Source organism: Electrona antarctica (genome assembly GCF_951216825.1).
Source record: "Electrona antarctica genome assembly, chromosome: 16".
In the NCBI taxonomy this organism is placed as follows: domain Eukaryota; kingdom Metazoa; phylum Chordata; class Actinopteri; order Myctophiformes; family Myctophidae; genus Electrona; species Electrona antarctica.
In genome coordinates, this window is record NC_136797.1 from 4,057,292 (window position 1) to 4,070,733 (window position 13,442).

The 13,442-nt window shown below is 50.9% G+C and overlaps 1 protein-coding gene across 1 annotated transcript in view; it reads right to left on the bottom strand.

Moving 5' to 3' along the window:
* Positions 1 to 2,876: 2,876 nt before the first annotated feature.
* gnsb (glucosamine (N-acetyl)-6-sulfatase (Sanfilippo disease IIID), b) overlaps positions 2,877 to 13,442 on the bottom strand; it is a gene marked incomplete at its 5' end in the record, with an annotated part of 40,619 nt that continues 30,053 nt past the window's right edge. The window contains 4 exons of the mRNA XM_079525311.1: positions 2,877 to 3,123; positions 9,315 to 9,422; positions 9,587 to 9,697; positions 10,488 to 10,520. Coding sequence (XP_079381437.1) covers positions 2,971 to 3,123; positions 9,315 to 9,422; positions 9,587 to 9,697; positions 10,488 to 10,520 — 405 coding nt within the window. The 3' untranslated portion in view covers positions 2,877 to 2,970. The remainder of the gene's footprint in view (positions 3,124 to 9,314; positions 9,423 to 9,586; positions 9,698 to 10,487; positions 10,521 to 13,442) is intronic.

The window sequence follows — 13,442 nt, forward strand, 5'->3', positions numbered from 1 at the left end:
TTTCAATAGCTAAAGTATAACAATGCTTAGAACACCAGAAGGGGTTCCCGTTCAGAATGGGTTAATCGATGCCCTGTCTAAAAGTACCTTTTAATGGGTTGACTTTAACTGTAAAGTTGTAGGTTTGCGTTGTTATTTCTATTTGGAGGTGTCTCTGGAGATGTCCCCCACGCAGGACTGGGTTGGTTATGTGGAGGTGTCTCTGGAGATGTCCCCCACGCAGGACTGGGTTGGTTATGTGGAGGTGTCTCTGCAGCTGTCCCCCACGCAGGACTGGGTTGGTTATGTGGAGGTGTCTCTGGAGATGTCCCCCACGCAGGACTGCGTTGGTTATGTGGAGGTGTCTCTGGAGATGTCCCCCACGCAGGACTGGGTTGGTTATGTGGAGGTGTCTCTGGAGATGTCCCCCACGCAGGACTGGGTTGGTTATGTGGAGGTGTCTCTGGAGATGTCCCCCACGCAGGACTGGGTTGGTTATGTGGAGGTGTCTCTGGAGATGTCCCCCACACAGGACTGGGTTGGTTATGTGGAGGTGTCTCTGGAGATGTCCCCCACACAGGACTGGGTTGGTTATGTGGAGGTGTCTCTGCAGCTGTCCCCCACGCAGGACTGGGTTGGTTATGTGGAGGTGTCTCTGCAGCTGTCCCCCACGCAGGACTGGGTTGGTTATGTGGAGGTGTCTCTGGAGATGTCCCCCACACAGGACTGGGTTGGTTATGTGGAGGTGTCTCTGGAGATGTCCCCCACGCAGGACTGGGTTGGTTATGTGGAGGTGTCTCTGCAGATGTCCCCCACGCAGGACTGGGTTGGTTATGTGGAGGTGTCTCTGGAGATGTCCCCCACGCAGGACTGGGTTGGTTATGTGGAGGTGTCTCTGGAGATGTCCCCCACGCAGGACTGGGTTGGTTATGTGGAGGTGTCTCTGGAGATGTCCCCCACGCAGGACTGGGTTGGTTATGTGGAGGTGTCTGGGCAGCTGTCCCCCACGCAGGACTGGGTTGGTTATGTGGAGGTGTCTCTGGAGATGTCCCCCACGCAGGACTGGGTTGGTTATGTGGAGGTGTCTCTGGAGATGTCCCCCACGCAGGACTGGGTTGGTTATGTGGAGGTGTCTCTGGAGATGTCCCCCACGCAGGACTGGGTTGGTTATGTGGAGGTGTCTCTGGAGATGTCCCCCACGCAGGACTGGGTTGGTTATGTGGAGGTGTCTCTGGAGATGTCCCCCACGCAGGACTGGGTTGGTTATGTGGAGGTGTCTCTGCAGATGTCCCCCACGCAGGACTGGGTTGGTTATGTGGAGGTGTCTCTGGAGATGTCCCCCACGCAGGACTGGGTTGGTTATGTGGAGGTGTCTCTGGAGATGTCCCCCACGCAGGACTGGGTTGGTTATGTGGAGGTGTCTCTGCAGCTGTCCCCCACGCAGGACTGGGTTGGTTATGTGGAGGTGTCTGGGCAGCTGTCCCCCACGCAGGACTGGGTTGGTTATGTGGAGGTGTCTCTGGAGATGTCCCCCACGCAGGACTGGGTTGGTTATGTGGAGGTGTCTCTGCAGCTGTCCCCCACGCAGGACTGGGTTGGTTATGTGGAGGTGTCTCTGCAGATGTCCCCCACGCAGGACTGGGTTGGTTATGTGGAGGTGTCTCTGCAGCTGTCCCCCACGCAGGACTGGGTTGGTTATTTGGAGGTGTCTCTGGAGATGTCCCCCACGCAGGACTGGGTTGGTTATGTGGAGGTGTCTCTGCAGCTGTCCCCCACGCAGGACTGGGTTGGTTATTTGGAGGTGTCTCTGGAGATGTCCCCCACGCAGGACTGGGTTGGTTATGTGGAGGTGTCTCTGCAGCTGTCCCCCACGCAGGACTGCGTTGGTTATGTGGAGGTGTCTCTGGAGATGTCCCCCACGCAGGACTGGGTTGGTTATGTGGAGGTGTCTCTGGAGATGTCCCCCACGCAGGACTGGGTTGGTTATGTGGAGGTGTCTCTGGAGATGTCCCCCACGCAGGACTGGGTTGGTTATGTGGAGGTGTCTCTGCAGCTGTCCCCCACGCAGGACTGGGTTGGTTATGTGGAGGTGTCTCTGGAGATGTCCCCCACAAAGGACTGGGTTGGTTATTTGGAGGTGTCTCTGCAGCTGTCCCCCACGCAGGACTGGGTTGGTTATGTGGAGGTGTCTGGGCAGCTGTCCCCCACGCAGGACTGGGTTGGTTATGTGGAGGTGTCTCTGGAGATGTCCCCCACGCAGGACTGGGTTGGTTATGTGGAGGTGTCTCTGCAGCTGTCCCCCACGCAGGACTGGGTTGGTTATGTGGAGGTGTCTCTGGAGATGTCCCCCACGCAGGACTGGGTTGGTTATGTGGAGGTGTCTCTGCAGCTGTCCCCCACGTAGGACTGGGTTGGTTATTTGGAGGTGTCTCTGCAGCTGTCCCCCACGCAGGACTGGGTTGGTTATGTGGAGGTGTCTCTGCAGCTGTCCCCCACGCAGGACTGGGTTGGTTATGTGGAGGTGTCTCTGGAGATGTCCCCCACGCAGGACTGGGTTGGTTATGTGGAGGTGTCTCTGCAGCTGTCCCCCACGCAGGACTGGGTTGGTTATGTGGAGGTGTCTCTGCAGCTGTCCCCCACGCAGGACTGGGTTGGTTATGTGGAGGTGTCTCTGCAGCTGTCCCCCACGCAGGACTGGATTGGTTATGTGGAGGTGTCTCTGGAGATGTCCCCCACGCAGGACTGGGTTGCTTATGTGGAGGTGTCTCTGGAGATGTCCCCCACGCAGGACTGGGTTGGTTATTTGGAGGTGTCTGGGCAGCTGTCCCCCACGCAGGACTGGGTTGGTTATGTGGAGGTGTCTGGGCAGCTGTACCCCACGCAGGACTGGGTTGGTTATTTGGAGGTGTCTGGGCAGCTGTACCCCACGCAGGACTGGGTTGGTTATTTGGTGGAGTCTGGGCAGCTGTCCCCCACGCAGGACTGGGTTGGTTATTTGGTGGTGTCTCTGCAGCTGTCCCCCACGCAGGACTGCAGCTTGATGAGTCGTTGGTTCATGGCCTGCAGGAGGGTCGGGTCCACCTTCTTCACGATGTTCTCCAGCTGGTGAGGGTCCGACGTCAGGTTATACACCTCCACAAACGACTGCATGGAGACCACCGTGAGTGAGGACAAAAAAAACACAACAGAGATGGATGGTTTTCTTTTTTTTAGAGACGGTCGCACTGAGGACAAGACACTGAGGACAAGACACTGAGGACAAGACACTGAGGACAAGACACTGAGGACAAGACAAGGAAGCAGAGCTGGAGGAGGTAGCGGAGACTAAAATGTTGAAGTTCTCTCTGGGAGTAACAAGGATGGATAGGATCAGGAAACAAGCACATCAGACTGAGATGGACACGCACATAGGGAGGGATAGTGAGATGGTTTGGACACGCACATAGGGAGGGATAGTGAGATGGTTTGGACACGCACATAGGAGGGATAGTGAGATGGTTTGGACACGCACATAGGGAGGGATAGTGAGATGGTTTGGACACGCACATAGGAGGGATAGTGAGATGGTTTGGACACGCACATAGGAGGGATAGTGAGATGGTTTGGACACGCACATAGGGAGGGATAGTGAGATGGTTTGGACACGCACAGAGGAGGGATAGTGAGATGGTTTGGACACGCACATAGGGAGGGATAGTGAGATGGTTTGGACACGAACATAGGGAGGGATAGTGAGATGGTTTGGACACGCACATAGGAGGGATAGTGAGATGGTTTGGACACGCACATAGGAGGGATAGTGAGATGGTTTGGACACGTACAGAGGAGGGATAGTGAGATGGTTTGGACACGTACAGAGGAGGGATAGTGAGATGGTTTGGACACGTACAGAGGAGGGATAGTGAGATGGTTTGGACACGCACATAGGGAGGGATAGTGAGATGGTTTGGACACGCACATAGGGAGGGATAGTGAGATGGTTTGGACACGCACATAGGGAGGGATAGTGAGATGGTTTGGACACGCACATAGGAGGGATAGTGAGATGGTTTGGACACGCACATAGGGATGATAGTGAGATGGTTTGGACACGCACATAGGAGGGATAGTGAGATGGTTTGGACACGCACATAGGGATGATAGTGAGATGGTTTGGACACGCACATAGGGAGGGATAGTGAGATGGTTTGGACACGCACATAGGGAGGATAGTGAGATGGTTTGGACACGCACATAGGAGGGATAGTGAGATGGTTTGGACACGCACATAGGGATGATAGTGAGATGGTTTGGACACGCACATAGGGAGGGATAGTGAGATGGTTTGGACACGCACATAGGAGGGATAGTGAGATGGTTTGGACACGCACATAGGGAGGGATAGTGAGATGGTTTGGACACGCACATAGGGAGGGATAGTGAGATGGTTTGGACACGCACATAGGGAGGGATAGTGAGATGGTTTGGACACGCACAGAGGGAGGGATAGTGAGATGGTTTGGACACGCACATAGGAGGGATAGTGAGATGGTTTGGACACGCACATAGGAGGGATAGTGAGATGGTTTGGACACGCACATAGGAGGGATAGTGAGATGGTTTGGACACGCACATAGGAGGGATAGTGAGATGGTTTGGACACGCACATAGGAGGGATAGTGAGATGGTTTGGACACGCACATAGGAGGGATAGTGAGATGGTTTGGACACGTACATAGGAGGGATAGTGAGATGGTTTGGACACGTACAGAGGAGGGATAGTGAGATGGTTTGGACACGCACAGAGGAGGGATAGTGAGATGGTTTGGACACGCACAGAGGAGGGATAGTGAGATGGTTTGGACACGCACAGAGGGAGGGATAGTGAGATGGTTTGGACACGCACAGAGGGAGGGATAGTGAGATGGTTTGGACACGCACATAGGGAGGGATAGTGAGATGGTTTGGACACGCACATAGGGAGGGATAGTGAGATGGTTTGGACACGCACATAGGGAGGGATAGTGAGATGGTTTGGACACGCACATAGGGAGGGATAGTGAGATGGTTTGGACACGCACATAGGAGGGATAGTGAGATGGTTTGGACACGCACATAGGAGGGATAGTGAGATGGTTTGGACACGCACATAGGAGGGATAGTGAGATGGTTTGGACACGCACATAGGGAGGGATAGTGAGATGGTTTGGACACGCACATAGGAGGGATAGTGAGATGGTTTGGACACGCACAGAGGAGGGATAGTGAGATGGTTTGGACACGCACAGAGGAGGGATAGTGAGATGGTTTGGACACGCACATAGGGAGGGATAGTGAGATGGTTTGGACACGCACAGAGGAGGGATAGTGAGATGGTTTGGACACGCACATAGGAGGGATAGTGAGATGGTTTGGACACGCACATAGGAGGGATAGTGAGATGGTTTGGACACGCACATAGGAGGGATAGTGAGATGGTTTGGACACGCACATAGGAGGGATAGTGAGATGGTTTGGACACGCACATAGGAGGGGATAGTGAGATGGTTTGGACACGCACATAGGAGGGATAGTGAGATGGTTTGGACACGCACATAGGAGGGATAGTGAGATGGTTTGGACACGCACAGAGGAGGGATAGTGAGATGGTTTGGACACGCACAGAGGAGGGATAGTGAGATGGTTTGGACACGCACAGAGGGAGGGATAGTGAGATGGTTTGGACACGCACAGAGGGAGGGATAGTGAGATGGTTTGGACACGCACATAGGGAGGGATAGTGAGATGGTTTGGACACGCACATAGGGAGGGATAGTGAGATGGTTTGGACACGCACATAGGAGGGATAGTGAGATGGTTTGGACACGCACATAGGAGGGATAGTGAGATGGTTTGGACACGCACATAGGAGGGATAGTGAGATGGTTTGGGACACGCACATAGGAGGGATAGTGAGATGGTTTGGACACGCACATAGGAGGGATAGTGAGATGGTTTGGACACGCACATAGGGAGGGGATCAGTGAGATGGTTTGGACACGCACATAGGAGGGATAGTGAGATGGTTTGGACACGCACAGAGGAGGGATAGTGAGATGGTTTGGACACGCACAGAGGAGGGATAGTGAGATGGTTTGGACACGCACAGGGAGGGATAGTGAGATGGTTTGGACACGCACAGAGGAGGGATAGTGAGATGGTTTGGACACGCACATAGGAGGGATAGTGAGATGGTTTGGACACGCACATAGGAGGGATAGTGAGATGGTTTGGACACGCACATAGGAGGGATAGTGAGATGGTTTGGACACGCACATAGGAGGGATAGTGAGATGGTTTGGACACGCACATAGGAGGGATAGTGAGCTGGTTTGGACACGCACATAGGAGGGATAGTGAGATGGTTTGGACACGCACATAGGAGGGATAGTGAGATGGTTTGGACACGCACATAGGAGGGATAGTGAGATGGTTTGGACACGCACATAGGAGGGATAGTGAGATGGTTTGGACACGCACATAGGAGGGATAGTGAGATGGTTTGGACACGCACATAGGAGGGATAGTGAGATGGTTTGGACACGCACATAGGAGGGATAGTGAGATGGTTTGGACACGCACATAGGGAGGGATAGTGAGATGGTTTGGACACGTACATAGGGAGGGATAGTGAGATGGTTTGGACACGTACAAAGGAGGGATAGTGAGATGGTTTGGACACGCACATAGGAGGGATAGTGAGATGGTTTGGACACGTACAGAGGAGGGATAGTGAGATGGTTTGGACACGCACATAGGAGGGATAGTGAGATGGTTTGGACACGCACATAGGGAGGGATAGTGAGATGGTTTGGACACGTACAAAGGAGGGATAGTGAGATGGTTTGGACACGCACAGAGGAGGGATAGTGAGATGGTTTGGACACGTACAGAGGAGGGATAGTGAGATGGTTTGGACACGCACAGAGGAGGGATAGTGAGATGGTTTGGACACGTACAGAGGAGGGATAGTGAGATGGTTTGGACACGTACATAGGAGGGATAGTGAGATGGTTTGGACATGTACAGAGGAGGGATAGTGAGATGGTTTGGACACGTACATAGGAGGGATAGTGAGATGGTTTGGACACGTACAGAGGGATAGTGAGATGGTTTGGACACGCACAGAGGAGAGATAGTGAGATGGTTTGGACACGTACATAGGAGGGATAGTGAGATGGTTTGGACACGCACATAGGAGGGATAGTGAGATGGTTTGGACACGTACATAGGAGGGATAGTGAGATGGTTTGGACACGCACATAGGAGGGATAGTGAGATGGTTTGGACACGTACATAGGAGGGATAGTGAGATGGTTTGGACACGTACATAGGAGGGATAGTGAGATGGTTTGGACACGCACAGAGGAGGGATAGTGAGATGGTTTGGACACGCACATAGGAGGGATAGTGAGATGGTTTGGACACGTACAGAGGAGGGATAGTGAGATGGTTTGGACACGTACAGAGGGAGGGATAGTGAGATGGTTTGGACACGCACATAGGAGGGATAGTGAGATGGTTTGGACACGTACAGAGGAGGGATAGTGAGATGGTTTGGACACGCACATAGGAGGGATAGTGAGATGGTTTGGACACGTACAGAGGAGGGATAGTGAGATGGTTTGGACACGTACAGAGGGAGGGATAGTGAGATGGTTTGGACCGCAGCTATGAGTATATATACCTACCACAGCTATGAGTATATATACCTACCACAGCTATGAGTATATATACCTACCACAGCTATGAGTTTATACCTACCACAGCTATGAGTATATACCTACCACAGCTATGAGTATATATACCTACCACAGCTATGAGTATATATACCTACCACAGCTATGAGTATATATACCTACCACAGCTATGAGTATATATACCTACCACAGCTATGAGTATATACCTACCACAGCTATGAGTATATACCTACCACAGCTATGAGTATATATACCTACCACAGCTATGAGTATATATACCTACCACAGCTATGAGTATAGAGCGCCGCAGTCCCGCCCCCTACCAGGGCCCAGGAAATGATTCTCCGTTCATTTTCCCTCATAGACATTTCAGAAAGTATTTATTTAAAGAGTTTTACGCCGCGGACAAAGCCAACTCGAGTCGTGACAAATCATGACAACAAACACAATTTTTTGGGCCGAACAAATAATTAGAAAGAAGAAAAAAACGGCAGGTTACAACACTTTTTTTGTTGTTTCTCTTCTTTGCAATTATTTGTTTGGTCCAAAATGTGTTGTCATGAGTTGTCACGACTCGAGTTGGCTTTGTCTTTAATAAATACTTTTTAAAATGTCTATGGGAAAAATGCATTGGGATTCATTTCCTGGGCCATGGTAGGGGGCGGGACTGGGCCATGGTGGGGGGCGGGACTGGGCCATGGTGGGGGGCGGGACTGGGCCCTGGTAGGGGGCGGGACTGGGCCATGGTGGGGGGCGGGACTGGGCCATGGTGGGGGGCGGGACTGGGCCATGGTGGGGGGCGGGACTGGGCCATGGTGGGGGGCGGGACTGGGCCATGGTGGGGGGCGGGACTGGGCCCTGGTGGGGGGCGGGACTGGGCCCTGGTAGGGGGCGGGACTGGGCCATGGTGGGGGGCGGGACTGGGCCCTGGTAGGGGGCGGGACTGGGCCATGGTGGGGGGCGGGACTGGGCCATGGTGGGGGTCGGGACTGGGCCATAGTGGTGGGCGGGACTGGGCCATGGTGGGGGGCGGGACTGGGCTATGGTGGGGGGCGGGACTGGGCCATGGTAGGGGGCGGGACTGGGCCATGGTAGGGGGCGGGACTGGGCCATGGTGGGGGGCGGGACTGGGCCATGGTGGGGGGCGGGACTGGGCCATGGTGGGGGGCGGGACTGGGCCATGGTGGGGGGCGGGACTGGGCCATGGTGGGGGGCGGGACTGGGCCATGGTGGGGGGCGGGACTGGGCCATGGTGGGGGGCGGGACTGGGCTATGGTGGGGGGCGGGACTGGGCCATGGTGGGGGTCGGGACTGGGCCATGGTGGTGGGCGGGACTGGGCCATGGTGGGGGGCGGGACTGGGCTATGGTGGGGGGCGGGACTGGGCCATGGTGGGGGGCGGGACTGGGCTATGGTGGGGGGCGGGACTGGGCCATGGTGGGGGTCGGGACTGGGCCATGGTGGTGGGCGGGACTGGGCCATGGTGGGGGGCGGGACTGGGCTATGGTGGGGGGCGGGACTGGGCCATGGTGGGGGGCGGGACTGGGCCATGGTGGGGGGCGGGACTGGGCCATGGTGGGGGGCGGGACTGCGACGCTCTATATAGAGCTATGCCTACCTCGCTGTCTGCGAACTCGCAGTACTGCAGGTTGTATTCCGCCAGGCTCCTGACACAGGCGTAGGTGTTGTTGTACGCGTCCTCACACACGCAGTCAGGGAAACAATGCTGAGAGACGCAGGGAAGAACAATTATTGTGTTTACTTCACTTCACAGCCTTTTTAAAAAAGGTCCCATTCACGAGTTACACAAGTTCATTGATAAAGACCTCGAACACGAGTTATGTTTTCATTGTTTAATTTTGCCGTTTTTGATCACTTTCAATGGCTCACCGCTAGGCCAGGGCCAAGTTTTGGGCAGGCAGGGTCCGGTGATGGGTGGCCCTCTCCGGTGTACTCCACCAGGAAATAGGGGCGCGCAGTGCCATTGCGCAGGGAGGGTGCCTGGTGGTACAAACAGTGGTAAGGAATGGCTTATTGGGATGAAGAAAAACAAAGTGATGTCAAACAGTGGTAAGGAATTAATTGGTAATTCACAATGGCTTATTGGGATGAAGAAAAACTATGTGATGATGAATAAACATGTATTTTAAGTAGCAAAGGAATTGTGGACAAAATCATATCCAACGACAACAAAATATTCAAAGTTTTGGGTCTGAGAGGCTAAATGTCATCAAATGGTGGTTCCGTGGCTCAAATGGGTCTGAGAGGCTAAATGTCATCAAATGGTGGTTCCGTGGCTCAAATGGGTCTGAGAGGCTAAATGTCATTGATGTATCTGGAAATCACAATTCAAATTAATATAGTCTGTTTTAGCTAAAGTGTAAACCTGGATCTTTGTCTCTCATTGAGAGAGTGACATGACGTGTTTAGACAGGATGTATGGGCAGCTGCAGGAGGGACCCTAAAGATCTGGCTTGCTGATAGTAAACGGCCAGGCCTGCAGGGGACCTACTGTTCTGTGCTTGCTTCCCGGTGACCACTACCTTATTTAGACATGTGTGACAATTTGGTAAAGGGGGGTTGGGATCACCTTTGCATTCTTCCCTTTGTTGTCTCTGTGTTTGAGTTGTATAAGGTCTACTGAAAATGCTAAAACAGTTAGTTCAGTGGCCCACCCGCCGTGAAGGTGATGAAAGTGAATTCGGATCAGAATGAAAGTTTTCGGACAATGGGCAACTCTACAACAGAGCGGCCTACGCCATGCGGTGCATAAGTGTACTGCATCACAAACCTCGTTTGGCCCGTGTGCGCTGACTGATGGACACTGACGAAGGTGAGACAAAAGGAGAAGAAACGTTACAGAAGATTCTATTATATCAGATGGATATCGTTCCATTTGATTCCAAATGTATGTTTACGTTTGTCTAGTTCAACATATAATGGGCATGTGTGTTGATTTTATGTGTCAGGTATTTAATTAGAGAAGTTGGCTTAATGGGGATGATATGCCTAAGGGAGATTTGGAGCTGAATAGAAATATTTACCGGAGTACAATTAGTTAGATGTCTCTTTGTCAGGCGAAAGACAGCGCTCCTGTCGTACGCATAAGTATTAATCATCCTAATTGTGCATAACGTTCTTATTTTTGTTCGAATAAATTTGTGAATGGGAAAAGTCAACGAAAGTATTTCTGCTATGACATGTGGGGAAAACTCTAAAGTTATATAAATTACTCTAGGATTTTAACGTAAGTGAATAATAGTAGCATGCACGGGATCTGGAAAAACTTAGTTAGGGTTTATGGTCGCCGGTGGTAACAGTGCTGTTATTTGTACGAGCCTTGGGGAATCTAGAGTGTTGAAATAATTATAGATGATTTCTGCATGTCCTAAAAAGATGAGTTAACTAAACAAAAATGAATCATTTTATGAATGACTATGGTAAAATTTATCCTTAACATTAACTGATGCTAAGAGCATCAGATGTAAAGTTTGAAGAACTGTAACACACTTTGTATTCAATAATTGGGTGCTTTGGAGTGAAGCAAAAGGGGTTGGATACAGCGACGGTGTATTGTGTTTAAATGTCAGATATATGTTTACGGGTTATAATTTATGCCAATGATCATGTTTTGAGTTATGTAAAGGTTAAAAGTGTTGATTACAGTACAGAGAAGTTGTTAGTGTGTAAGAGAGATTCTTACTGTGGTTTTCGGGCTGGAATGTATTTTTTACTATTTACTTACTTACTTATTTTTATTCATTGTATTTCCTATGTAATGTTTTAGCCTGAAATTAAATTGAACACAGAAGGGAGTTCTATAAGCACACCGATGATAATACTGTAATGGAATGAGAACACTGGTAACGAGTTATGTGATTTGAATGCCTAGAAGTTTGTAAGCCATTTTTGAATTCTACTGTAATTGTTGATTTCTTTGTGTCATATTTTTTAATGTTCCAGTCAGTGCCAAAGGGAGGACGAGGGTCAATAATTGTGTTTCCATATTCGTTTTTATGAGGCATGGTTGCCTCAAAGGGAGGTCTGATGTATCTGGAAATCACAATTCAAATTAATATAGTCTGTTTTAGCTAAAGTGTAAACCTGGATCTTTGTCTCTCATTGAGAGAGTGACATGACGTGTTTAGACAGGATGTATGGGCAGCTGCAGGAGGGACCCTAAAGATCTGGCTTGCTGATAGTAAACGGCCAGGCCTGCAGGGGACCTACTGTTCTGTGCTTGCTTCCCGGTGACCACTACCTTATTTAGACATGTGTGACAATTTGGTAAAGGGGGGTTGGGATCACCTTTGCATTCTTCCCTTTGTTGTCTCTGTGTTTGAGTTGTATAAGGTCTACTGAAAATGCTAAAACAGTTAGTTCAGTGGCTCACACGCCGTGAGGCGGGTGGGCCAGTCCCATGGCTGTGAATGATGTCTTGTACTCTCTGAGAATAAATGGAACTCCGGAACCTTCATCTGCCTGTCTCTGCTGTTGACTTCATGCTCCGTATTTTTGCCTGAGTATTTTCTAGTCTAAGTATTTAACGTCTGTTTATGCTCTATGGGGAGAGGGAAAAGCACTCTCTCCTTTGTAGAACAGATTCTTCAAAGTATGATGTGTCTTTTCCTCAGGGTTCTGTGGAGATTTTTCTAAGTTGCTCGTTGAGAATGAATATGGAGATCCAGGCAGGCACATAATCCTTATTTCCGTTTATTGGTCAGCAATCAGTTACAGACAGGTTACAGATATCATCGTTCCATCATATTGAGGCCTGCATCTCATGCAGGGCCCCCCTTGTCTCTCTCTCTCTCTGTCTCTCTCTGTATCTCACTCACACTCTTCTACTGATCCCCTACCTGTCTTATACAGTCTTAACATGTGGGTGTCACCCTGTTCCTGCGTGTGTGTGTGTGTGTGTGTGTGTGTTGTTGACCCTCAAGGCTTAGTCAACAAGCTACCACAGAGTCAGCAATCAGTCACCACAGGGGTCTTTCTGTTGAACGCATTCCTTGGGTGGTAAAAGTCACTGAGCCTACTATATATGACAGGAAGAACTCACAGCTGTTATTTAAGATAGCTGACTATCCCAAAGTGTCCCTGCGCCATCTTTAGTGACTGGCTATCCCAGATGGGACTCAATGTGACCTCCTATAAGCCAAAGTATTATGTGTACAATTATGACATATGTTGAGATGCATAAGCTATCAAAATATACATCATCATCAAATGGTGGTTCCGTGGCTCAAATGGGTCTGAGAGGCTAAATGTAATCAAATGGTGGTTCCGTGGCTCAAATGGGTCTGAGAGGCTAAATGTCATCAAATGGTGGTCCGTGGCTCAAATGGGTCTGAGAGGCTAAATGTCATCAGATGGTGGTCCGTGGCTCAAATGGGTCTGAGAGGCTAAATGTCATCAAATGGTGGTCCGTGGCTCAAATGGGTCTGAGAGGCTAAATGTCATCAGATGGTGGTCCGTGGCTCAAATGGGTCTGAGAGGCTAAATGTCATCAAATGGTGGTCCGTGGCTCAAATGGGTCTGAGAGGATAAATGTCATCAAATGGTGGTTCCGTGGCTCAAATGGGTCTGAGAGGCTAAATGTCATCAAATGGTGGTTCCGTGGCTCAAATGGGTCTGAGAGGCTAAATGTCATCAAATGGTGGTCCGTGGCTCAAATGGGTCTGAGAGGCTAAATGTCATCAAATGGTGGTCCGTGGCTCAAATGGGTCTGAGAGGCTAAATGTCA